This window comes from Falco naumanni, chromosome 6 (genome assembly GCF_017639655.2).
Source record: "Falco naumanni isolate bFalNau1 chromosome 6, bFalNau1.pat, whole genome shotgun sequence".
Classification (NCBI taxonomy): domain Eukaryota; kingdom Metazoa; phylum Chordata; class Aves; order Falconiformes; family Falconidae; genus Falco; species Falco naumanni.
Genome location: NC_054059.1, coordinates 77,825,535 through 77,851,393, shown reverse-complemented (window position 1 = coordinate 77,851,393; position 25,859 = coordinate 77,825,535). Strand labels below are relative to the sequence as shown.

General features: G+C 43.5%; 1 protein-coding gene across 1 annotated transcript; it reads left to right on the top strand.

The window, feature by feature from the left end:
- The first annotated feature begins 1,519 nt into the window (after positions 1-1,519).
- C6H1orf198 (chromosome 6 C1orf198 homolog) lies at positions 1,520-24,724 on the top strand. The gene is made up of 4 exons (XM_040598327.1): positions 1,520-2,006; positions 10,436-10,486; positions 19,783-20,334; positions 22,248-24,724. The coding sequence occupies exons 1-4, from the start codon at positions 1,659-1,661 to the stop codon at positions 22,302-22,304; spliced, it is 1,008 nt and encodes a 335-aa protein (XP_040454261.1). The 5' UTR covers positions 1,520-1,658; the 3' UTR covers positions 22,305-24,724.
- Positions 24,725-25,859: the final 1,135 nt, after the last annotated feature.

Genomic DNA, 25,859 nt, shown 5'->3' with positions numbered 1-25,859 from the left:
TCCTCCCCCACCAGGAAACTTTGGGGGTCTCTTGGGAGTTTGTTAAAGCATTTGCTGAGGTACCACACACCTGTTAGGACTTGATACAGGAAAAGAGACTGTTTGTACAGTGAACGAGGAGCTATCTGAAAGTGAGAAACAAGGTGGTGAGTTTCCAGGCAAGCTAAGGTTAGTTGTGTAGTTTGCCAGTGAAATTTGCAGGCTATGGAAGGTTTGGCGTGTGTTAATATGAGGCACAGAATAGCAAGTAATGGAGAACTCAACATCTGAAAGTACCCAAAATGTTCTTACTGAATACAATTTCATCCCAAGTATTTTGTAACTCCCCCAAATACTGAGTTCCAAGTTTGAGTAATACAGGTTGCAAATGTTATTAGTGGAAAAGGCATATAGAAACCCTTGCATATGCCAGGAAAGAGATTCTTGGTCAAGAATTTTTTAAAGATGTTAGACAGCACTGATGGGCTGTCCTCTGCAGTAGTGGTGTGTTGGGGAGTTCCAGTGGACAACTCTGGCCACCCGTGGTCCCTAAAGGTGACTTCAGACAGCACCAAGCATGGAGAAGGGCCAGTAGAATGAGCAGGATGCTGGAGCGAAGGTCTCAGGGATCTCCCTGTAAGTACATTAGTCAGAAAAATAGAAGAGTTAAGGTTAAACAGAGACCTACTCGACACAAGCTGTTCATAATACTGGCAACTATTTCAGAAAGCTGGAGCAGTTTGGCAGGGAAACATTCTTTGAAGATGTTGGTGCTGTGCTACAATTATTCTTCACCAGCTACTTTCTGACCACCACCACCCCTTCTCCCAATTCATGGAACACTGGGAAGAAAGCATTCTTCCTCTTGCCAAAAAATCTAGTTATTTCAGCCTGTGGGAAATCTGTTTTACCAACATAACTAATGCGCTACTGCGTGGACTTGTTATGCTTGGGCTGCAACTTTTTTATTTTACCAAAATAATCCAGAGGCTTTGGGCCGATGTGCTGCTGAGCCCCAGCTGGATGAGCTAGCCCAGCCCAGGCACGGTGGGAGCTGCTGGACCGTCCGTCGCATCCAGGAACAAGTAAGGACTTAAAAGACTTATTTAGAGCTGGGAAAGGCAGGTCCTTGGCTCCGGCGCCGGCGTGCCAGCCGAGGCAAGGCGTTTCGCGGTGCTCCCGGCCGTGGGAACGCTGCTACCCGCCGCCCGCGGAGCGAGGGGAAGGGCCGCGGGGGCCTGGGGGGCGGCCGTGGCCGCAGCCTGCGGTTCGGCCCGGGCTCGGCACGCAGGGGGGCTGGCTCCCACCCGACCAGCCCCACGCTACCGACGGTACGGACACCGAGGCGAGCTCGGGAGGTGGCCTGCCTCCCTGGCTGCCCCCCCCGCCGGCTGCGAGGCCCAGGGAGAACACACCCCACCCCCACACCCCACACACCCCCCCGAGGGCCGGCGCCGCGGGGGAGGGCAGCGGGGGCTGCCGCGGGGCGTGCGGGAGGCGGGGTGTGCGGGCGGTCTTTATAGGGAGCGAGGGGAGGCGGCGTTTGCAGGAGGGAAGCGGAGCAGGGAAGGGAGGAGGGGGCCGGAGGAGGCGGTTCCCGTTCCCGTTCCCATTCCCGTTCCCGCCGTGCGAGCGCGCCCGGCTCGGTGCTGTGCGGGGCTGGCGGCGGCGGGGTGGCCATGGCCTCCATGGCGGCGGCGATCGCCGCCTCCCGCACGGCGGTGATGAACGGCAACCGGCCGCTCGACGAGCGGGAGCGCAAGCGGTTCAGCTACTTCTCCTCGCTGAGCCCCATGGCGCGCAAGATCATGGCGGAGAAGGAGCGGATCCGCGAGCGCTACGGGCCCGAGTGGGAGCGGCTGCCGCCCCGCCAGCAGGACGAGATCATCGACAAGTGCCTGGTGGAGCCGCACGTCCAGGCCCGCTACGCCGCGCACCGCGGGGCCGCCCGGCCCGCCGCGCCGCCCGCCTCCTACCCCAGCCTGCGCCTCAACACGGGCCAGAAGGTGGTGCGCTTCGGCGACGAGGTACCGGCGGGCACGGGGGCGCCGCCGGGGCCGCCCCTCCCGCCTGGGCGCCCGGGCGGGGGCGGGGGGGGCGCCGCCTGGGTGTGAGGGGGGGCCGCGCTGGGGGCGGGGGGCGCTGCCCGGCGCCGCAACCTTGTCCCGGCTTCGCGGCGGCTGGCGCTCGCCTGTGGCGGGGGGGCGGTTCTCGCCGTCTGGCGATAAGGCTGACGTGTGTCCCCCCCCGCCCCCACGGCGTTGCCGCTGCCCGCTGGGGGACCGGGTCAGGCCGTAGGGGCTGGGGGCACCGAGCCGGGGCTCGGCCGGCCGAGCAGGGGTGACTCGGGAGGGGGCCGGTACCAGCTTCCCCCGAGCGCCCGGCACGGCCCCGGCTGGCTCTGGCAATAGCCCCGCGCTGAAAACCGGCTCTAGGGAGTGTTTACACGGAGTTCAGTCTCTTCCTTTTGGTTTCTAATTTTAGACGCAGTTAAAAATACGGCACTGAAGGCATTCCAGCTCTTGATATTTTTGACACCTTAAAAAAAAAAAAAAAAAAAAAGTAGCCTGTTCCATGTCACATGCCAGTAACAACAAGGGTGTGGAAAGATAGACGGCAAAAACTATGAAGTTTGAAGCTTCTGAGAGCCGTCTATCTAATGGTGAAGCGTGGCAGCCCTTCTAGAAACCCATAGGTGTTGGGGTGCCTGGCCCGGAGCAGTGGGTTGTGTTACTGAGCGTGATCCCTTGGAGAGAAAAATCTGACTGTGCTTGCAAAGACCTGACGGTGCCCTCCAGATACCGTCTCACTTACTCAACACATGAGATTTCCTTTGTTTTGTTTTGTTTTATGTCCTGTTATGATCACAGAGCCGATCTCTTTCACTGTGTTCAGCTAATGTCTTGAAGTGACCTATTGTTAATTTACGTGGCTTCTACCAGGAAAAAATTAATCTGCTTCTGTACGTGGTTCTGTAGTCGCCAATTGCATTTAAAGAGAACAGCGCTGCTTTTAACCTCCTCACCGGTGTCTCTCACAATGGGATTTGTAAGATGTGTTTGAAGCACGTAGATACTTGGTATGGTGGTTCCTGACCGGCTTTGTGCTGGAAGGCTGCTGTCCCATTTCACCTGCCGGGGAAGGCACGCACACGTCTGATCTGGAGTTAGAGAACATATGGTCAAGCTCAGTTTTGTTTAGTCCACGATACCAGAAAATTCTTGTTAAATACTTGCTAGTAGTACACTGTAACTCCTAGTGAAGAAGAGGTGTAGAAGGACACAAGACAGCAGATTTGTTCATGCAAGTAGTCTTTGAAAGGAAACCCAAACCTGAAGTTAGTTGTGAAAGGATTTAGGTTAACGACTGTGGAAAGTATGTTCGGCTTTCCCAGTCTCAGACAGCTCTGCCATGCTTTCTGCTTTGAATTATGTGGTTCTGGAAGGGAGGCAAGCATGTTGTAGGTTGTTGTGCTGCACTGTATGGAAATAATAATTTTGCTGCTTGACAAAACAGCTAGAAAGTCTGTCTGAAATTTGGCAAGTTGTTTTCTTTCCCCTCTTCCCCCAAAATACAGCTATAGTACAAATAATGTTGTTGTTAGCATTTGCGTAGCCATTAACTAGAGAAAGCATGGCTCATCAAAATACTTGATGCAAAGTGTTTAATTTTGGAAGCATCTGCCTCAGCTGACTTCCTCCTTGACTTCCAAGCTGAAGTTAGTATAAATCGTATTTCTGAAGAAAAGAGATTCCACTCATTTTGGCATCCTCCATTTCCATTTTAGTTCTTCCAACTGCACTACTGAGCCTTGGAGCCGTTCCTGGCTCCTCATCTGATAGCTTCCTCTCCCCCTGCTCCCTTGCTGGCATTCGACCTGATTCTTGGACATTTGCCCTGGCTCACTAATTGTTCCTCCTTGTCCTGCTGCTACAGAGCCGCTGCGGCCGGTCTCTTGCCATGTCAGTTCAACTTTCCAGCTTGCAAAATGCTTTGCCTGCAGAGCTTTTATTATCTGGCTGTCTTCTGCTCTGACAGCTTACTGGGCTGTACCACCGCTGCCTTTGTGAGGCGCAACTGCGGCGCATCCCGCGGTCACCCAGCGCTCTTAGGGCAATTAGACTGGTCCTGTCTGCTGGCCCTGTCTCCTGGTGTACAGGAAACAGGAGAGTAGGCTGCATACCTCAGAATCACTTGTTGATGTTGCAGCGCTTTCGGTGTGAGTGTGTCAGTCTGATGATGCTCTTGCTGACACCTGCTCCAAAAGCTTCATGTTTCCAGACACAGCTCATCTTCCCTGTTAACTGATGTTGAAATCTGTAGTGATCGATCCGTGCTTGCTTAAGCATGGAAAGTTGATCTCTTTCACCTTGTGTTCTTTGAAGGACTTGGGAGAAAGCAAAACAAGGATGATGAATGCTGAAGATAACTGATTTACTTATCCAGGACTCTCACCATTTCAGTCCCACTTTCATGCCTGTGACCACTTCTATAAGGTGGTCTTGTATCTCTGGTTCCCTCTTTCTCACCCCTACTCTTTCCCATATATGTTTTCTAACACCAAACTCGTCTCCTGAACTTGTAGCCCAGGACTGTAAGTTCGCAAACTATAAGCATCTCTTACAGTTTCAAAACACCTTTCAGTATGTTGGCTGTGTGGGAAGGCTGTGATAGAAAATAGATGTGCAGTAACAGGACCGTGGCATCCTGTAGCCATGATCCAGTCATTTTGTAGTGCTAGAGCACTGCGGCACCATGTGTGACTCTTAGCACACGCCTAGAGTCAGCTGAGTGTCACTGCTCCTTCCCTTCCATTGTCCTGTCCTCACCTGCGGCATCGCTAGTCTCGGAGATAACAACTGCAGCCGTACATGCACTGTACGTGCAGTTCCTAAAGAGGTACCAGGACACCAGAGCTGCTTTTTTTCATCTCCCACCTTGCTGTCAAAGAAGTGAAGGTATTTTAAAAAGTCTCAAAAAGCTTCGTGAAAGAAGTAGAAGTACAGGAATTGGACTCCCTGATCCCCAAACAGCATTTCTCTCTCAAGCACAGAGTTGGGTTGGGCACCCAGTTCGCTTGGCATCTACTTGCATGCACCATGCTGTCATGGTGAGGATGCACACAGGTGCTGACACCAGCTATTACCTGTCCACCGTTGGCCTCATGGTGTCAAGTCAGGACTTTGTAGTCAAAACAGACCCCAGAATACAGCAGCACAATAACCCTGATGGGGTTGCAAGTCTTGGTATTTTCCAACACTTCCTCCTAGTGAAACCCAACATCTCTTCCCACTTTATTTTCTGGTTTTGAGTTGTGTGGTCTAGGTCGTGTGTGTATTTTTCATCTCTTCCAGGCTAATAGGGTCATTTAACACCCCTAAGAAAGCAGTTTTGTCCTGCCTGCTGAAGACTGATGCCCTGTCATTGCACACGGGCTCAGCACCACCAGGCTATTCGTTGCTTCACCATAATTTTCTGTGTCTAAGACAGCCTAGGCCTTCTGGCTGAAGGCTTTTGGAGGCTGCACCTTCAAGCAGAGCCTCATCTTTCCCCACAAACCTCCAATTGCTGGCGTTTCTCCATTTATGTCTAATGCTCTTAGTAGTAGAAAATAAGGTTAACTGAGCAGAGGAAAATCTGGAAGTAGACGCCGGGGTTGAATATAAATGTAATATAAATGGGCTATTTTTGAAAGACGCCGTAAATTATGAGCCATCATGAGGGGAATAGGTGGAAAACCAGCAGTGCTTGAGAGGAGGCTGTCACTGTTTGACCGCTGTTGTAGTCAGCTTGTGTTAAGAATCTGATTTGATGTTGTTTGACACCACTGGATGCTCCTTGTTTAGTTCCGTGAAAGACAGTTTAGATACTCAGTTTGCAACAACTTCTCACTCTTCTCTTTAATACTGTCCCTCTTTATCCACAGGTGTGTGGCATACACACGGATTTCAGATCTGATTTTTATTTTTTTTTAAAAGGATACTGAGTTTTTGAGCAGTACTCAGCAGCTCAAAGAATTGGACTTGAAATAACTAAACTTTTCATTGGAGAAAATGCTATGTGCTTTAGGAAGCAGTAAACATTTTACGTGGTTTCAAGGCAGGTAAGAGAGTGCAGTTAGCTTCATTCCTCATCTTTTAACAGCTGTCGTGGTTTAACCCCAGCTGGCAACTAAGTACCACGCAGCTGCTTGCTTACCCCCACCCCTGGTAAGGGGAAAAAAGGTGAAACCCATGGCCTGAGACAAGAACGGTTTAATAATTAAAATATAACAATAATGATAGTTTTAATGAAAAGGGAGACAACAGAAAGAGAGAGATAACTCCTAAGACAGACAAAGGTGCACGATACAGTTGTTCTCCACCTGATGACCAATGCCCAGCCAGTCCCTGAGCAGCAGTTGGCATCTCCTGGCTGACTGCTCCCCCCAGTTTATATACTGAGCATGATGTTCTATGGTATGGAATATTCCTTTGGATAGTTTGGGTCAGCTGTCCTGGCTGTGTCCCCTCCTGGCTTCTTGTGCATCTTCCTGGTTGGCAGAACATGGGAAACTGAAAAGTCCTTGGCTTAGAGTAAGCACGGCTTAACACACTGATGTTGTATTTGTTGCTATCAACATTAATCTCGTACTAAATCCAAAACCACAGCACTGTACCAGCTACTAGGAAGAAAATTAATTCTGTTCCTGCCGAAACCAGGACAACAGAGAAGCTTGACTTACGTATCTGGAGGCAGATACAGTATTTGTTTTGCTTAGCCTTAAGAACTTTGGTACCAAGCCAAAGGATCGACCCTTTTATCTCCTACTTAAAAATGCTTTAATGCAGCAAATATTCAATATGGCAATAACTTTTATGTTAGGCCTGTTATAGATTTGTGCTTTTTAAAAATCAAAAAACGCAGGGCAGTTTTTGAGTGCAGTTAAACCCCAATAACCGGCAAGTCCTGTTCTGGTAACACTTCTCAGACACATTTGTTTGTGGGTTCCTGACTGCCTAGTTACTGTCAGCTGCTCTGAGCAATGCTCGTGTCAGATACGCTGATACATCTCTACCAGCGTCTTCCATTTTGAAAATCATATGCAGTTTTGCAACAAGCTGCCTACGTATAGCAAACACAGTGTAATTATTTTTTATATATTCTGCAGCTGGTTGTTAAGTCAATTGTATGACTGTATTTTTGCCTCTCTTTCTCTCTTTCCTTTTTTTAGCTATGAAATATGTTGCACGAGGCCCCATTTCTTACAAATACGTTCTTTAATGCTGGTGAACAAAAGTTTATTTATTTGCCGCCTTTCTGGAAGAAGCCTTTTGTTGTGTGCTGAAAACAAAAGCTGATCAGATATGGATCTCTTCTAATCTTTGTTGATGATAAATAGGCTTGAAGCCTTTCTGCCTAGAATTTCCACTCATAATTTACTTTTGTGAATATTGAAACGGTTGATGCTTTTGCTCCCATTTTCTTCAAGCATGTGAGAACTTGTTTATTCTACAGAAGGCAAAGTTATTTCTCAGATTTTGTTGGCAAGAAACATGAATTGGGCACATCAGACAGGAAACTATTGAACTGGGGTGTTCTGCTTCTCACTTGGCCCTCTGTGTGAGGGCACGAAAGGCGGGGACCACAGACTTCCCCGACAATGGACAGAACCTGACAACTGTCTCTTTCATCCTGGCTTCAAGTACATTTCAAATAACCACAGACAGCAGCTCCTTGAAGTTTTGCATCCTGAAACCATGTCTCGCCCTGTTTTATCCTGTGCTAGATCCTGTGGAAGATCTCTCAAATGTGGGTTTACAGCTCCTCAGACCTGCTGGCTCTGAGGTGTGCTGTGCAGCCTGAGATGCAGAGACCCATCTTTTTAAGAAGAAAAAGGTATGGCCCTTTTCTTTCAGGGAGCCTGAAGGAAAAACCTGCGCCTGCCTAACAAGTGTCTACTACTTCCATCTTTTGAAATAATCTATGAAAGTCTTAGATTTTTGTCTCTGACAAGAACTTGTTAACAGCCGGTACCAAAATACTGTTAATTCATTTCAGGAGCTTTTTGTCTGCCTCAGCTGGAGGTTGAGGTGCCAGTAAGTGCAGTGGGGGTTGAGAAGACATCAGATTCTATCAAGTGGGAAGCTGACTTGCTCTGTCCTGTAGGGAATGATGCTCGCCAACCTCATACCTTCACTTTGCCTTCCCTTTGCTGCTGTGCCATCTCTCTGCGGGCAGCCTTTGGTCAGCAGGGCTTGTCTGCAGCGGTGGTGTTGTCACTGAGCTGAGGATGTGCAGGGAGCACTGGGTGAAGAGGTGTCCCTCTGAGTGGCCTCAAATACAGGAAAATAAAGAACTGGCTGTCTCGGATCCAGGATGAGGATAGTCTTGGCTGGCTCCCAGGTTTAAAACTGGTCCGCGGCTCATCTGAATGTCCTGCAAACAGCAAGAAGTCAGAGCTGCCTTTAAACTCTTTAGGTAAAACCCATGGACAGCTATGCCTATGTGCCTGGGAGCTTTAAGGTGCTGTGATGGCATGTAGGAGCATTACACTGTTTGCTGGACTTCGTTTCTGCTCTTTACTGCCGTGGTTGATGTTGACTACCGATTTGTCCAGACCCCATGTAGACACAAGGGTTACGGTCCTGCTTTGTGTGTGAGTCAATCCAGTGGCTGGGCTCTCCTTTCTCTGTTCCTTCCCGAACTGTCACGCCTGCTTCAGAAATGAAGTGCCAGCCTCACCAGTTTCAGAGGCAAAGGATATGGTCCTGAAATAATTTTGAAATATTTTGGTGCTCGCCTTCTGCGAGGCATCCCACCTAAGTGGTGTGGTGTCCCCATTTTGTCAGCAGCACTCCACGGTGCAAATACCAGTAGGATTTAGAACAGATCCTAAAAAGCAGACTTTTACTCCCTTTGTTTCTCTTAAATATTAATAAATATGAGTATCCATCTCCTGGAATGAAAGAACCTGGTATTACACATATTTTAGGCAAAAAATTCCTGTACCAAACTTCCTTTTTGGCCAGAATGTGGGATCGGGCAGAGCTCAGGCATTTCCTTTTAGATGGTCTCAATCAGCCTAGTTCTTTTAAGAGCATGGGATCACCCTCATGCATACCACAAATACTTTGCTACTAGAAACCTTGTGTTTCACAGATGAGTAATAATTGGCAAATGACAAGCTTTCATGTTTAGAAGATGGTTTGAGATGCTTCTAACTGTGATTTCATAGCCCTTGGCCAACAAAATCTGCCTAGGGCGAAATAAGAGATGGCGGGTCAGGAGAACGCTATCGGATGTCTGAGAATTGTATTTCTGTAAAGGCAGAGGTCAGAAATAGGAGGAAAGGGGCAGTCATGGTAAGATGGGGGGTTCCTGTGTTAGCTTAAAGCGTGGTCTAGTTCTGTTACACTATGATTCTGTTCTCTGAACAGCAGGAGTGTCAAACAAGCGCTCCAGGTCTTGTCCTGTCTTCTCCTTCCCGGTGCATGGTTATTCCTGGCCCTTCTCCTTCCTGCTCGACTCCGGTTCCCCCCCACCCCCCCACCCCCCCGATGTACTGGGGTGTACTCAGGATGGAGGGTGCAACTCATTACCTCTACCAGCATGAACATCCAGCGTGTAAATGAATCTCATTCACAACTAGGAATAGAAGTGTGATTATTTTGTTGCAAGTCTCGAACAAATGTGAACAACATTTATTTATTTATTTTCCACACCCACCCACCCACCCTTTTTTTTTTTTTTTTTTTTTTTTTGATGTGGGTCGCGTGTATTTCTGGAGGACTTGCCACGTACAAAGAGATAATTTAAATTTCTCAAATTGGGATCTTTTTCGGAAAAATAGCTCCTTACAAGAAGCTTTTTCAGACTGGGATTTTACTCTGGACGTTGTGTGGTTCTTTCAACAGAACTGAATACTCATTTCAGACCGATCGTCATTGAAGTGGCGTAATGACGTGGCTTGTCAGGGCTGGATCCGGCTGTGGCTTGGCTCGATGGACACACAGCTGTTTTGCTGCCACGTGACTGCTGGCTTGCACGTGTGCTCCTCGGTCTGCAGAGGGGAGGAACTGGAACTTTGTTTCCTCAAGGCCCCTGCTCCTCTGGTTACCCCTGTGTGTTGCTAGTGGCTAGCAAAGAAAATGCCTAGTAGAAAACTGGAAATAACAGTACATTTTAAAGCTATCTGTAGAGAAACCATTTAAAGAGGCTTAGACCGGGTTAAACCTTCATATATTTTGTAAGTTAAATTGGTATACTAATTTATAATCTTCACCTCGGAGAACTTGCCTTCAGTCGGTCTTAAAATGTAATCGGTGCCATCTCGAAGTAGTGCTCTCACTTTGTAGTAAGTTCTGTGATAGTGGTTGTGTGCTTCCAGTACTGCAATGTAATGTCATCTGTATGCTGCTCCTACGCAGGTAAAGCTGCTCTTCTGATTTTTAGTCATTCTTGAATTTTATTTCAGGATATAACTTGGCAAGATGAACACTCGGCTCCATTCTCCTGGGAAACGAAGGTAAATATGCAGCAATTTTATTTTTAATGTTGGTTTGTCATTTTATGCTGTCCTTGTGCATTTATATTGTCTTCATTTTGAGACTTGATAGACTAATGTCACCTTTATGCTATGAGAACCGTGTAAAGTGATCGTCCTGCAAATGAAATGGGACTGGTGTCCTTCACTTTACAACAGAAACACAAAATGTACTTTGCCAACTGATGTTCTGGCTTCAAGTGTAGGTGTAAAACCGATTAATTACCAATTATTTGATTTTTTTCATTGCAAACTTTTTGAACAGTTTCCCATGTTTACCAAGACCGGTGTCTCAGGTATTTTATAAACACAACTGCATTTCATTGAAGTCAGGACTAAAGTAACTAGGAAATGGGGTGAGAAAGGTATACATATCTAATAACTTCATCAGATTCCTTCTTAAAGCTTGTCTTACGCTTCATCTTTTCGTTATGTACTAGAACGTAGGGAGACTTGTTAACATATGGGGCTATGCCAGAAGCATTGTGCTACTTTGATACTTCCTCTCCAAAAAGCAGCTCCTTCAGAAAATAAGGTGCTTTTCTGTGGTGGGCTGGTTTAGGGTTGATTTTTTTATTTTTCTTTTTTCCTCATTTTGCCTCTGATATTTTGTTAAAGCATTATTTACAACATACAGCCTAACATACAGCCCGAGTTCTCCATCTTTCTGAACCTGCAGTTGAGGAAATACAGTTGTACCCTATCTGTGGTTGGAAATCAAGTTTAATTCTTCTTGTGAATGACAATCTGGGAGCAAAACCACAGCTCGCTGCCTTTCTCAGCTGGGTATGGTGGACACGTTCATTTGATCACACATTTCAGACTTTGTATTTTGTGGCTTTATCTGCCAGAGAAAGCTGCTTCTCCCCTGTTTCTTCCGTTTTTGCCCTTGAACTATGTAGATAATCTTGTATGAGCTTATGAATATAATCTTAGCCTAATGCAGAGTAATCATTTGGAAATGCCAGTGAATATTAAATTAATCCAGTTGACCCAGGGCTTGTCAGCCTTCCCAGCTCAAGGTCACTGCCTGTAGCTAGCATCCCATCTGTGCTTTGCAGATGCTGATTAACCTATAACTTGATGTGACTCCTGGGTCCCTGCAGCCTATGGTGCTGCAGTTTAAGAGGAACCATTGCCGCTCTTCACTTGCATTGAAACTCCCTTATAAGCTGTGGTGGTTTGGGAGCCGGTGGAGGATTTCCTGCAGTGGAAGCCTGGTAGCTCAGGCAAGCCCTCCTGTCCTTCAGAAGCCTCAGAAGAAGCAGCTGAGGAGGCTTTTACCATGGGTGTACTTGGGTGAAGCTGTCAAGAAAAGTGAAGTAGTGAGAACAGTTTGGACCTCACTGACAGGGGAAATAAATCACAGCGTTGGAGACATCGGCATTGTCTCTCCCCTGCTTTTTGGTGCAAACCCTAAAACTCAGTTTTGGGAATGTGGCAGCTATAATTGCATTTCTAAACTCAGTCTTGACAGGATTTTGAGAGTTCTGAATAGCTGAACTTCCTGGAGGCAGTACTTTGTGTAACACGCTGGCTAGTGATCCACGATGAGATGAATGGATTTTCTCTTTAATTGATAGTTGTCATTTCTTTTAAATGCTTGTATGTCTAGTGAAGTGTTTTTCAACCCAGCCTGTGGTTTACCCCTTGCTGATTAAGATGGTTTTTACTATCCTGGTGTCTTAAAATGAGGGACCGAAATGGATAGATGCTATAGTTTCATGCATTTCTGTAATGAATGGAGGGTTGCAGAATGATATGGGGACGCTTATTGTGACTGCAGAAGAAAAGTAAGGTGGGAAGGAGGTTGCTTTAGAAATAATTGCCTCAGCTAATCAGTTTCCCTCTTTTCCCCCTGTCCTTCCTTGCTGACCAGAGATAAAAGCAGTGCCTTTGTCACCTGTAGGGTGGTGTTGCATGACCTTTTACTTTAGCAAAACACTAGAGAATCCATTTTTCCCAGCTTTATGGGGTGTGGGTTGGGTGGTTAGTGTGGGTTCTTCCTTCTGGTTTTTCCCCAGTGCCTCATACTGTGTCAGTCTTGAAAGCAAATCCTTCAGCTGCTGAGTCTTCCATTTCTAAAGGTGGAGATGTTTCTTCATGCTTACTCTTTTAATCTCTTCCCTAACCAGTACTTTAATTAAATGATGCTGAAAGGCAGTTTCTCCATGAGGTACTGGCTGAGGAAAAAGTATCCTTGCCCAATCTGTCCAGCGTGGGGAAATGGTGAAGAAACCCGAATGAGCTGTTTAATAAGGGTTCCCACTGTTAGTTCAGGCTGTCAGGCTCCTTCCATTCCATCAGCTCAGCCCCATGATGGGTTATTCTTTCTGTAATATTTTCCCTGATCTCCCTTTAACGCAGAGGGTCTTGTTTGGTTTGGGTTTTTTTGCATGTTATTTCTGTGATGACAGAATTGCTTCATTCTTTGCAGCTTTGCATGAACATGCTCTGGCTTACCCAAGGAAGGGAGCGTGGTGTTCGCTTTCTGCTTTTTCAGAGAAGGAGAAAGTAGAGATGTAAATCAGTGAAACCAATAGGCTTTTTTCTTTTCTTTTTTTTTTTTTTTAACATTGAGACTAAGAAAAATAGAGCAGCAGAATCCGTATTTTTGTTGCTTATCTGTAACTAACTTCAGGAGAACCGAGAGGGTAGCGAGAAGAGGCGAGGGCATGTTTTCTGCAAGTGGGAGCCTCTCTCAGCTGTTACAGTGATGCCAGTGGTGATTCCAGTTGATCAGTTATGAACAAAATTTTGGGATGGTAGCTATTGCAGTAGATCCCCTAATTCCATGGCTGACAAACTCACCCAGAGAACAGTGTACTAAATTCCTGTCGTTTCGGGCAGAACATTGCTGAAGGGCTTGATCGCTTCTGCCAAAAGTAAACTTTCCGTGTTCTTTTTTTAAACACAAATGTGAGATGTGGCCTAAGGCATTTGTAGCGCGGCGAACACTTGCAGAGTGCCTCCACCATTTTTAGCTGTTTGACGTGTATTTAAAGTTCTTGTCTTTCCTCTTTATTTTTAAACCCTCAAACCAGGCAAACAAAGCAGAAGTACAATGTAAACTGCTGAGTTAGTTGTTAGATAGCATTAAGAATACTAATATTTTTAGTAGGAAACTGTAGCACTTCTGAGAAGGAAAACTACTTGGGAAGCAAGGAGTTCTGGTGGCACTGCAAATAAGCTGACATTTTAAAATTAGAGATTGAATTGGAGGGAGTGATTTGGTTCATGGGTGGAGCCCTCACGAACATAACATGTCTCGAAATGTGGCCTACAGTTTTAACTGGAGCTAAAGCCAGGTTTATGAATTTAGGGCATTCTATTTATGGCTTCAGGTTTAACTGAGATGAAAGCCGACGTTTTGGCTGAGTTTAGCCTTTGAGGTTTCTTGGTTTGTTTGAAGTAAAAATTCAGCGAAACTCAGCACGGACTCCAAGATATAAATGGAAAACAAAAATCATGGCTGGGTTTGGAAATGAAATTTCTCTGCAACTCTTCCTGAACTCAGAACTTTCTGGTTTTGTTGTCGTTTTTTCCTTTTATTTTTTAAATAATTAATTTAGTAGTGGGCAGAAAATACAATTTCGGTCTGCCACCTCAGCTAACATGTTGAATGCACAGAGCAGCATGGGAATAAGTTGGAATCTATTTTTAATTCATGCTGTTAACTAAAGTAAGTTTTATTCCAAATGCTTAAGATTGACACATGCACATCTAAAAATGTGTTTTGTTACAGGTAGAATAGTTGCAAAGGTAGCTTTAGAGAGTCCTTTTTGTACTTTTTTCTTTTTAACTTCTGACTTTTTCCTCCTTCAGTTCTCTTCTGCTTTCAACAGGCCCGCAGATATTTGTTGAAAAGAGAAGCTACCAGGTGTGTTTACAAACAAACTTTTAAAAAAAAAGCAAAAAGAGAAAGTGTCAGGTTCAGTCCCTTCAATAATCTGGTTGCTGCCTCCCTGTCGAAATTCCCTACTTATATTGCTACACAAGTGATCTAATCCCAGCAACAATTTAGAAAGAAAACAATTGTTGCACTTATTAAAAAATGTGCTTTGCAAACTATTTCCTTTATCTAAAACTAAAAGACAGTCTTCAGTATCCTTCTTTATACAAGTCCTAGCTGATGTTGTGGTTTTTTGGTTTGGTTTGGGTTTTTTTTTTAAATAGGAAGAAAGTGGCAGGAAAGAATTTCTTTTCCCCTTCTTCCTTAGCAGCCTGTTACTAGATTATTTTTTTGTTTTTGTTGCAAACTATGTGAAAGAAAGAAGAGTGATGCCTGAGGTGCTGGGTCATCCTTTGCCTTTTTGACTAGGCTACAAATGTTTAAAAAAACCATGGTGCTGTAAGACTACTGGTGATTATTAGTTCTTGAGCAAAAAAACCCAAACCTGTAGTAACAGTAGCTGTGTTCAAGGTTTATTTTAATCCTCATGGGCAGGTATTCTCAGCTAAGCATTCTGTTACCTGCATCAATCTTTAGGCAGTTGGGTTTGAGAGTAAACCCATGCACATGCCGGATTCTGTCAGTATGATTCTGCTCAGGCTAACAGTGGCAGATGAGAGTGCTGTTCATGTCACTGAAGAGTAGATTGTGACATTTCTTTCAAAGCTCCACACTATGTATCTCTGGGGTCGTCTGTCCTTATGGACTAAAATTACTTAGATTGGGTTTGAGTGCTTTGCTCTGTTTTTGCCCTTGCAGTTGGTGTCTGCTGACCTAAGGATGTCTAAATAACTCTGAAAAGATCCTGAAAACACCCATGGTGTGCACAAAGCAAAAACTGCACCTACTTTGGGTCCCATATTTACTTTGGTTTTGTCCATTCAGGAAAGCAAAGTCATCTCCTAAGTCATTTTAAACTGGGCTTTCTTACCTCTGCATATATCAGGCTATGCTTAAAACAAGTTGCCTTTGACAGTGTTTCTGCAGTTATAGTCCCAACAACTTAGATTTTTCAGGCTGCCAAGCAAAACAATTTATTTTGGCTGTGTTTGCTTGACTGCTTAGTAAAATACTATACATTCCTGATGAGTGCATAAGATGCTTAAGGGAAAAAAAAAAAAGCTCCTGGGTTCTTTTCGATCATCTTGTTTTTAATACGGACTTATGAACTGAGACCTGATTTTATACAGTGTTATTATATCATAATTTTCTTAGGGTGTAGTGCCTCTCTTTTAGAATACATTGTTTCCCATGAGTATATACAGCCACTGTTACGATTTGGTGGATTATCCCTGCCTTGAGACTGAAATTAGGTCGAAGTTTTTTAATCCAATAACATTCCTAAACACCTTAATACGGTCTTTTTAAGGAAAGTTGGACACACAACTTCCGAAACCCTGCAATTTTTAATATTACTTATATTTATTATTAGACAGAGAAAGACCCAAGACCTAGGCATCCTTTATTTTAACCCTTGCAGTGGTTTGGGATCAGAGGGATAAGACTGAAAAGAACACAGACTTCTAGGTTTGCTCTGCCTCAGAATACTGCTTTGTGCATGCTTTCATATGCACTTTTTCTCCCCCTCTCTCAGTGTGTTGAGAATGACTTACTTTTGCAATGTCTTGAAAATACTACAGCTGTTGCTAGCTTTTATTCGAACTCCGATAACTTTTAGAAATTGCAGTTAGGACTGTACTAGCCTGTCTGTAAACTCTCGAGACTTTCTGGGCTGAACAGTTCCCAGAAATACAATTTGGACAAATGGTAGGAAAAAGAAAGTGGTTTTATTGTATTGCTTAGATGGGGAATTAAAAGTACAGAAACTGCAGCTCATTCAAAGTCATACAAAATCTGTGAAAGCAGCTGGGGACTGGAACCCTATCTCTAGAATCCCGAACTGTGCCTAAATGACAAGTCACTTTGGACCATCAAGTGTTTTTTGGGGTAACTCTCTTTTAAATGTCACTTCCTTCCCCCTCCTGCTGACCCAATCAATTTCCAATTTGCAATCTGATATAAGAACCTGAGAGCAGAACACTAATTAAACTCCCATTTCTAGTGTCTAGTGACTCATTAGAACGTACAGTACTAATCGTGACTTAGATGTCAGCATGGGTTGTTTCACACATAGGTCTTCTCCATCTCTACATGAAATTATCTCCCTACTTACATTGCTGTTCTGTTGGGATTTTTTGGGGGGGAGGGTGCTTATAATATTTTATTGCCAGTTTTGTGACTTGAAGGATATTGCATATTAATAATTTTCTTTCATCAGCTACATTTCTTAGGGGTTCAGATGTCTTAAGTAACCTTGCAAGTCAAATACAAGCATTATATATTTCAAGGAAAATAACTTTTGACTGGTCCACAGAAGTTCTCAGCTTCTTGAGCTAAATGCTAGAAGCAGAATTATTCATCTGACCTCTCAGGGCTGTATTTACATCATGCTGAGATGCAGTGCTTTCAGAACCTGTCAGGGTAGCCTTGTTGTTTTCACCCTCCTTGGAGGAGAAAGAAAATTCCCGAAGAAGTATTTTCATTCAGATTATTATGTGTCAGGTCATGAACTGTTTGATCTCCGGATCATACCGTGACACAAATATGCAGTCTTAAGTGTTGGGTGGGCCTTTCTTCTGAAATGGAAAGGTACATACCACAGCCTCTGCTCTGAAAGGACAAAGAGGGCACCCTCTCCAGAACGTGAGTTGGAAGGGTACAGCTGCCTGAAGCTGTGCTGCAGTGCCACGCTCTTCTCTACACTAAAGCAGGCTGCCGCTTCAAAACCAGGCCTCTGAGCCGGTGTTTGGACCTGTACGAAACAACATGACACATGACTGCAGGGAGAGGCTTTTGCTCCACAGCATGAGAACCTTTCCAGGAGGCCTGGCTTGGTGTTGTCTCTCTTGCTGCCATTGAAAGGCCAAGCTATCTTGTTGGTTTTCCTTTTTCTCATTTCGGTTGTAGCAGACCCCTGCTTCCCCTCTGTCAGTGTTTCTCCTGGATTTGATTTCCAATGCTATTCTGGTAGATCAGGGACTGTGGTGGCCCCTCTGGGCACTGACATTCCCTCTCTCTGGAGCTGGGGGGTGAAGGAATCATTTTACTGGAACTGACTGTTGTGGTGGCCGTTGGCTACTGTCATCTCTAGTATGAGCCCCAGGACAGGCTACTTAGCAGAAGGAAGATTGCTGAAGGGTAGAGAGTAGCACTGTTTTAATTCCTACATGGTAAGTACTTACGTCTAACAAGATGGAATTTTGTTTGGTTTCGGGGTTGGTTTTTTTTCTCCCCGTTGGATATTGGGGAAGTGCAGGTCTATTTTTTATTGTGTTGTGGTTTTTTTTAAGCTGGGGTTTTATCGGTTCTGAAGTCTTAAAGCATCATCTTAACTTCAGGGTTCTAAATCTCTCTTCAGTAGTATTGCCAAATGAGCTTAGGGAAATAAATCCCGGTATTTGAATATAGGGAATGACAGTCACTGTAAATAATCCTCAACACCATTGCATTCATGGTTTGTTTGTGCAGAATTTATCTAAGGAAAAATCTCCTGCTGTTAACTTTATGAGATTTGGTTTTTTAAAAAAGTAATAAAAATTAATAAAATTATAAATAAAAGTAATAAAATAAAAAATAATAAAATAGTAATAAAAAAATGGGGCACTAAGGTTTTTCCTCTTTAGCTTTTTGCAGGCAAGGTGGGGTGTTGACCTGTTTGGTAAGAGTTGTGTGTGTCCTTGCACTCACCTTATTCTAGCTGAGCTATAATTACTTACAGATTGTTTATGCTCTGCATCTTTTGATAACACAGTATATTCTTAATGAAAACATGGAACTTGGTGCTTCCTTGCCTGTAACCTTGAAAAAATATCTAATGTATCTAATTCTTTAGAAAGGTCAGATAGTAGTCCATGAATCAAATATTATGTAGTCAGCTGCTGACTGTTTATTAAAAAAAAAAAAAAAAGTTTTATAAATAATCAATCAGTTGCTGAGCTAACATTTGCACTTTGATGAGAAGTTTCTGAATATTAAATACTAGGCGTGTAACACCTGCTAGATAGAGAGTTCCTTTAAACTTAACATGCACAATAATGTAGGACTTGAGATCAAACACTTCTAGTGAAAATGATATGCAACTAGGACTTGTTTTAGACTCAGGCCCTTGGACGCTGTTGTGGTTTTATTCAGGAAAGGCCAGGTAATGAAGTGGAATGGGGAAGACATCGCAAATCTGTAACGAACTTCAGAAGTATCTATTAACTGCTTATAGAAGAAGTTTGTGTTTGAAATGTCCTCTGAATTTTTTGAGAACCAGACAGATCCGTAATGACAACAGCATAGCTCTAACAGTAAATGTGATTTTTTTTTTTTTTTTTCTTTCATCGTTTGTTTAATTTTACAAACAAAAGTCTAGATGTTAGGTTGTTCTTTTCTGGCACTGGCTATGATGCTGTGCTCCTGAATACAGTAACGCTTAAGTGTTCTGCAGAGTGAAATAAAGTTTAACATCTATTAGCCTAAAGAGTGTCCAGCTAGTTGACAACCAAGATTACTGAAGTGGTGGTAAGTAACATGAACGTTTTGAAGTACTGTTCACTTTTGGGTGGCTTTTGCAAGATCTGTGTGTCATGCTTTAACTGTGGTCACTTGCTTCCTTGACCCAGTGTTACCTTTCAGAAATGAGTACAGCTATCTGCACTGCAAGTAAAAACAAAAGGCGGCTCTGGAATAAGTGAAGAACTGGTCTTGCTGGAGTTGTTTCCCTTCCTTCAGAAGGGCATTAGAATTGTAAAAAACGCTTATCTATGCATACCCATTACATCTAATCCTTTATCTTGGAAGTAGATGGAATTGTAACATGCTGCCAACTATTTCAAAGACTATAATGGAAGATTGCCTTTTAAAATACACTGTAAAGCTTTTTTGCTTTATATTTTCATGTAAAACATCTATGGCTTGCAAAATGCATCCACAACTGTTCTATTTAGCGCCACTATTCTAACGTTTTAATGCTGTGCATGCTGTGCACTGCTATCTTGGATGGCACTGAGTAACTTCAATACAATTTGCTTTCTCTGACTCCTCTGCAGCAGGTCTAGGACTCTTACATTTGTTTGCAGCTCAGACTTTTAAAAATTATTATTTTTATGTAGCTACAAAGATGGACATTTATGGAGAAAATAAGTTAGCTTTGCTGTGATATGTAATGTCTGGGAGTTGCCTGGCCATGGGCAAAGGTGTTCTCTATATGCATCAAGACCAGAAGTTCAAAACTGCGTCTTTGAAGGGCTTTGAAATACTGTTTTTCTTTAACCCTGAACAGAGTCAGATGGAGTTCAGCGTTGCATCTCTGTCCTTACAAGAACAAGGTGGTGCCCAGTTGCAAAACGAACAGAGGCAGCCTGTGAAAGCAGCACCTGGTGTCCAAGTCCCTAAATCTTCTCAGGCCAATAAGACGCCTGGCTCTGATGGGTCGATAGCATCCAGAAAGGAAGAGGAGTCCTCCTTCTGGAAGATAAATGCAGAGCGCTCGAAGTTTGAAGGAGACAAGTCTGAGTTCCAGTCCCTGACCCCCAGCCAGATCAAGTCCATGGAGAAAGGAGAGAAACCGCTTCCTTCTTTTTACAGACAAGAGGTGGCTCCAAAAGAGGTGGCAAAAGCCGAGAAGCCCAGCATACCTAAACCAGAGAAGTCTGTTGCCCCCAGCCTACCTTCTGTATCTTTTGAATGGGAGAAACCTCAACCCACTCAACTCCCTGCTAGTTCTCTAGATGACTTCTTTCTTCCTGACCCACCACAGGACCTGGCATCTTCTAGGACAAACAAGGAAGATACTGATGGTACTATACTTACAGATACACAAATGCCTGGACAGGTAAGGACTGCTATACCTACTGTCCTTAGATTTTAAAACTGTGTAGCACATTAAAATCTGACCAGATCTCTCTGGAAGATTAGGGACTCCATAAAGCGTTAAGCTGTAGCTAAGTTTGCTTTTATCCTGCGAATTTTAAGAAGTCTATTTAACCAACATGTTAACTGCTACTGTTTGTTTCAGTCAGATATTTTTTCATGTAGTAAAGTGCATAGGATAAAGGTGTCATTTAAATATAATCCCAGAAATGCTGACATGGCATCCAGTGGCCAAATGACAGCAAGCTACCAATCAGTTTGGGGTAAAGAGCTTGCTATATCAAGTGAAAGAGGGTTGGTGTGTGGTTTTTTTTTTCTTGAACGAGCAAAAGACTTAGTAGAAAAAAAGTGTTTTAACTTTAAAAGTCGATAAACTGAAGTCTGGGATTGGTACCCACAATACATGGTGAATGGCGAACTAGTTTCTCAGCTGTTTTAAGTGGTAGCCCAACAGCCACTTCCCAGTGTTTTGTCCCAGGCAGCTGGGCTGCTTTCAAACGTGTTTTCTCTTAAAGTCCAAAATGGAAATGGAATGAGCTTCCAGAATTAGCCTTCTCAATGTTTTTTTTTAATAAAAAAACCCAAACAACCCCACAACAAAAAATGACCTTAAGCGGCTCAAATAGCCAATTGAAGCTATTTAAAAAGCAGATGGTGATCTGTGAGAAAAGAAAGGGAACAACAGGGTATGACATGGTGAGGGAAAGAAAAGGATGAGATCTGAAGCCTGAAAACTGTGAAGTAGAGGAGTGGCTCTTCAAAGAGAGCTGTGCAGTTCTGTTTGGAATCTGTAGCATCAGTCTGGCATAAGCTTGACATATTACTGTAGACCTTCAGCATGTTGCATAGCTTTTTCTCTACCGTATTTTCCTAATAATGGCTGTTTAAATTCCAAAGAAGGTGATGTAGGGTCAGAAAGATGCGGGATGAGGTAAATACTTGCAAGAGAAGTTAAGTGGCAGTGCTTGGGGGAGAACAATACTTAAGTCACTTCAGTATTTGGAGTGCTATATTTAGGTGGGTTTTTTTTCTGAAGCTAAGAGATAATGCTTCTTGAGCTGTTGTGCTACAAATTGTGACCACGGTAGTCCTTTAATTTTAGTTAAATGGCTTTATCATATTTTCCCTACAAATTAATGGTTTGTTACAGATTTAATTCCTTTGTGAATGTTCTCTAGCAACTGAAATAGTTTGAAAAGCCTAATTTTTCTCTCTGTGGAGAAACAATCCTCCCACGTCAAAATGTCAGTAGAGTAGTGGAGAAGATAGTATGATAGAGTTTTCTCTGTTTTCTGGTTTATCTTCCCTGTTTTGGGGAAGAGTGCCGTGCTGTAGTAAGATAATCCAGACACTTGGCTGTGTCCCTTGAATAGTTTTCCTGAACACGAAAATCGCCTTAGATGTCATGGCTAGAAGTGCAGCACTGCAGGGGCGAGCACGTTCTTGATAGCCTAGTGAAAACTTGTCAGCAACGTTTACACTGTGTAGTTTTCTGGAAACAACTGGCTGTCACTGCAACAGACATTCCATTGAATTAGTGATGCTTATATTCTGTGTTTGTTTCATTCTCTGCAATTCCCACTCTGGTCTAATAATTGATCTTTATGAATTTGTCCATGGGGAAACAAAATAACATTCTGCCAGCAGACCGCTGTGATAATTTTGGGTTTATCCAGAATTGCCTTTTTCATCATTGTGAGTATTCTTCCGTGTCCAGCGTTTTCTGGTGTAAGTTCTAGGTATCCTAGAGCAAGGTGAAGAACTTGAAATATTGGCAGACATTTCAAACTTTCTTTTGTGAATAGGCAGTCAAGTACCGAGTTTTGTAATACCATAATTAACAACCACATCTTGTTTCTCTTTTCTTCCTTGCAGACTAGTACAAGCAATGTTATCTTGAAGACTGGCTTTGATTTTCTAGACAACTGGTAAAAGATACTTCAAAATAGATCAAATCAATTTTGGGGAAGGAGTTGAATATCTTTCTCCTTGTATGTTAATTTACTAGCATTTGTGTCTTTTTTCTAGAAGTAACTTTCAAACTCTTAAATGTTGCCTTTGTATAAACTTTTTGTAATACCATATATGTTTTTTTGTTTTTTAAACAGTGGTAGAAGTGTGTTTTTATTTGGATATTTTTTAATATCTGTTAAAATTTTTAGTAGCTACTGTATTGAGAGGTTGGGAGAAGCTACCGTACGCATGTTAAAGAAAAAGAAATGAGAGTCTCCATATCCTAGAAATGGAACCTACAGGACCAGATTGCTGTTTTCATTTGAAACCTTGTTAGTACGGCTTGTTAAGAAATAGCATTGCAGGTGCAGTGGTTCCAAATAAGCAAATAATTCTGAACTTCAGATAACTGGCAAAAGCAGTATGAAAAATAAGCATACAGAGGAATTGCATTGATTTCTAGACTTCTTTTAGTTTGAAAGTAACTTTTGTACCACTTATGTGAAAATGCTTTTCTTTTGAAGAGGGCAAAGGCATTGCCAAAATGATGGATCCAAAGAAGCACCGTGTTTGTACCGTACAAATCTGCTAAAATAACGTAAGAGTGTTAGAAAAATGACCTGGGGAAATGACAGGTGTTTCTGGTCTTCGGCTTAAAGACTTGGGGATGGGTGGAGGGGAATGGGACAACACCTAATAAACAGGAGAAACTGTTTTCAGGGAACACAAGCCTAACGATTTCACTGCCTCCTTACTAGAGCATAACTTCGTAATAGTAGTGCTGGAAGAAGTGCAGCACTGAGAATTGCTGGAGTGTAGATTACCTTTGTGTCAGGAAACCCCTATGTTTATAGGAGGTCATAGCGGTATAAGGCTTCTTTGTTTTTAAGCAGCTTATTGTCTCAAGGACTCATCAACTTTGGTGCTTTTTCCTCCTCGCGGGTACATCCTCTTCAGCGTTCAACATCTGGGTTACGTTTGTTCCCGAGGTGCAGCGAGGCACCTCAAGGTGGCCCTCAGCAGACTTGCCTCCGGTTCTGCTTTCAAAATGATCTTTGTTTGGTGTTTAAAATGTAGAGAACAAGACTAGCTGTTGTTTGAATCTGTCGTTTCTGAAATGCAGCATGATTTACACACTGACTCTCACTGTGTTTACCTCACCTCGAAGCCTTAATTCCCCCTACGCACAGCCAGCGACTGGTCTGCTCCAATGCCAAAGGTTTGACCTTTCCCCTTTACCTCAGCAATAGTCCCGTAGCATTTGTTTGGGGTAGAAGGCAAAACAGGGCTCTCAGATGGGTCCCAGCCAAGGCTATAAGAAAGTCACCATCTCCTAGACCACAATTGTGCTAGGCTTCTCATGGATTAGCGCTCGAGATTCGGTTCAGTGCCAGGGGCAGTTAGATGTGCAGAATTGGATGCTGCAGGATTTTCTTCTGCCTGTTACAGGAAAAGCTCAAGATGTCCTGGAAGAATCCTTGCCTCTAACTGGTGTGCTGCTTGCTCTGAGCAAGCAGGGGATGCTGACAGAGCAGTAGAACTTACTTGCTTATCGAGGAAAATGCTGTAAGCTACCCCTCTCCCCTCCAAATAAAAACTAGAACCACCAAGCCCCAAACCTCTAGTTTTTCTAGTGTTTTCTTAAAAGGTTTCTTAGCTAAAGAGGAAGATTGCCACAGAGTATTAAGTCATTGTGTAGCCTTATTTGTAGACTTCTGAAAGCTTCTTTCCATGCTTCCTAAGATGTACAAACTCCTGTAATTAGTGGACATTGTCTCTCTGCATTCAGCAGTTCAAAAAATACTTGCTGTTTCTGCCAGCCTGGACTTTACTGCTGGTTTTTTCTTAGCTGACCTTTTTTAGCATTTGCTACAAGCATCCAGCATTAATATCACTTAGAACAACTTTAGCCCAAATTCTTTAGGTGTATAATTAGCGTGGACTGGCACCTTCTCGCCAAAGCTGACAAATGTGAACCCTGGGGTCTACAGTTACTAGTGCATCTAATTTTCTGTATGTTCAGCTCCTGAAAAGTTATAAATCCAACGTGAAGATGTGGATTCTAATCTTACTTTGATATGGGGACAGCTGAAAATGAAGTATCCTACTGTTGAGGAGTGTTATTTTAAACCTCTGCTAAATACCTTAAAGCTTCTTAGGGAAGAACCTGGGCTGCCTGCCTCTTCCATTGGCTAACTCGACCCTAATACACATTGGGACCAGCTGGTAGAACATGCTGCAGAACTTTTTACTTATCCTGGTAGGTTTTTCCTGTGCTTTGACAAGAGTTGATGCTCCTTCTTTCTTTAATATGTTTTTATTAAACATTCTTACAAAAAAAATTGTACTTGGTCACATTTTATATTAACAATGTTTTAATAAAGTCACTTTAAATAGAACATTCAAGGCTTTTGTGCTGCTTTGTGAATTGTCCTTTCTATTCTGCTTTCCTCAGTGCCGTTGGAGTTGTTTGGGGCATCTTGAATCTGCCTGAGAGGCAGCCAAGAGTGATCTGGTTTAGAATGTAGAAACTGAATTTTTCAAATCAGAAAAAAAAAAAAAAAAATAAATACAGTGCAGCTGTTTTTCAAGCTTTTGAGTGAGGCCGTTTGGGGAGGTATCTTTGCTTTATCACTATATGTGACAGCTGGGGACAAGATGAAATTTGGGACTTCTTATAAAGGCTGAAATCTATTTTCACTTCACTGTAGCAGACTTAAACACAATACGCGCTGCCCCTGCACCCCATCTTCAGGTGACCCAAAGCAGTATCAGGATCAATGCTGCAGAGGCAATTTGAAAACCATTATGTCATGGTTTAGCCCCAGCTGGCAACTAGGCACCATGCAGCTGCTTGCTCACTCCCCCTGAGCAGGGTGGAGGGGAGAACCAGAAGGGTAAAAGTGCAAAAACTCATGGGTTGAGATAAAGACATTTTAATAGGTAAAGCAAAAGCCACACAGACAATCAAAGCAAAATAAGGAATTCTTTCACTGCTTCCCATCGACAGGCTCACTGTACAGTGCAAATCGGAACTGGCAATGAAAAACTTCCAGGCAGTTTTCCTGCCGGTTGATGGTTAAGTATGGGTCTTAAAAGCACATCACAAAAAGGAAGATGCTAGCAGAGGCCGCTGGTTCGCCTCTCATTCTGCCTTCTGTCTTATGCAGCAAGTTCTCAAAGCATGAAATAATCAAGCATGCAGCTACAAGGATAGTTTTTCTTCTGTGTGCCCACACCCACTTCCAGAAATGCAAAACAACTCAATTTGGTTTATACTTGAGCTGAATTTCTACCAACAACTAAACAAGAATTTGAAGAAGAATTTGCTTTGGAGAGACTCAACAGCCAATTAATGGGTGGTATTTCAACGATATTTAGGATCTGTCCTACACGTAGTTTGCTTCAGTCTTGTTTAAGTTCTGTCTTAACTTTTAAAAGTCCTTTCTAATAAAGGCAAATCCACAGCATCTGTCTTGGTGTGTGGAGTCATCGGGTCTCATGACTAAGTGAAGACTTGTAAAGGCAGAGTAG

What these genes read in the sequence shown, in the direction of transcription:
- C6H1orf198 (XM_040598327.1), top strand. Translation starts at nt 1,659, where the DNA reads ATGGCCTCCATGGCGGCGGCGATCGCCGCCTCCCGCACGGCGGTGATG. An exon ending in TGGTGCGCTTCGGCGACGAG is followed by an intron (nt 2,007 to 10,435) that starts GTACCGGCGGGC and finishes ATTTTATTTCAG; the next exon opens with GATATAACTTGGCAAGATGA. An exon ending in ATACACAAATGCCTGGACAG is followed by an intron (nt 20,335 to 22,247) that starts GTAAGGACTGCT and finishes TCTTCCTTGCAG; the next exon opens with ACTAGTACAAGCAATGTTAT.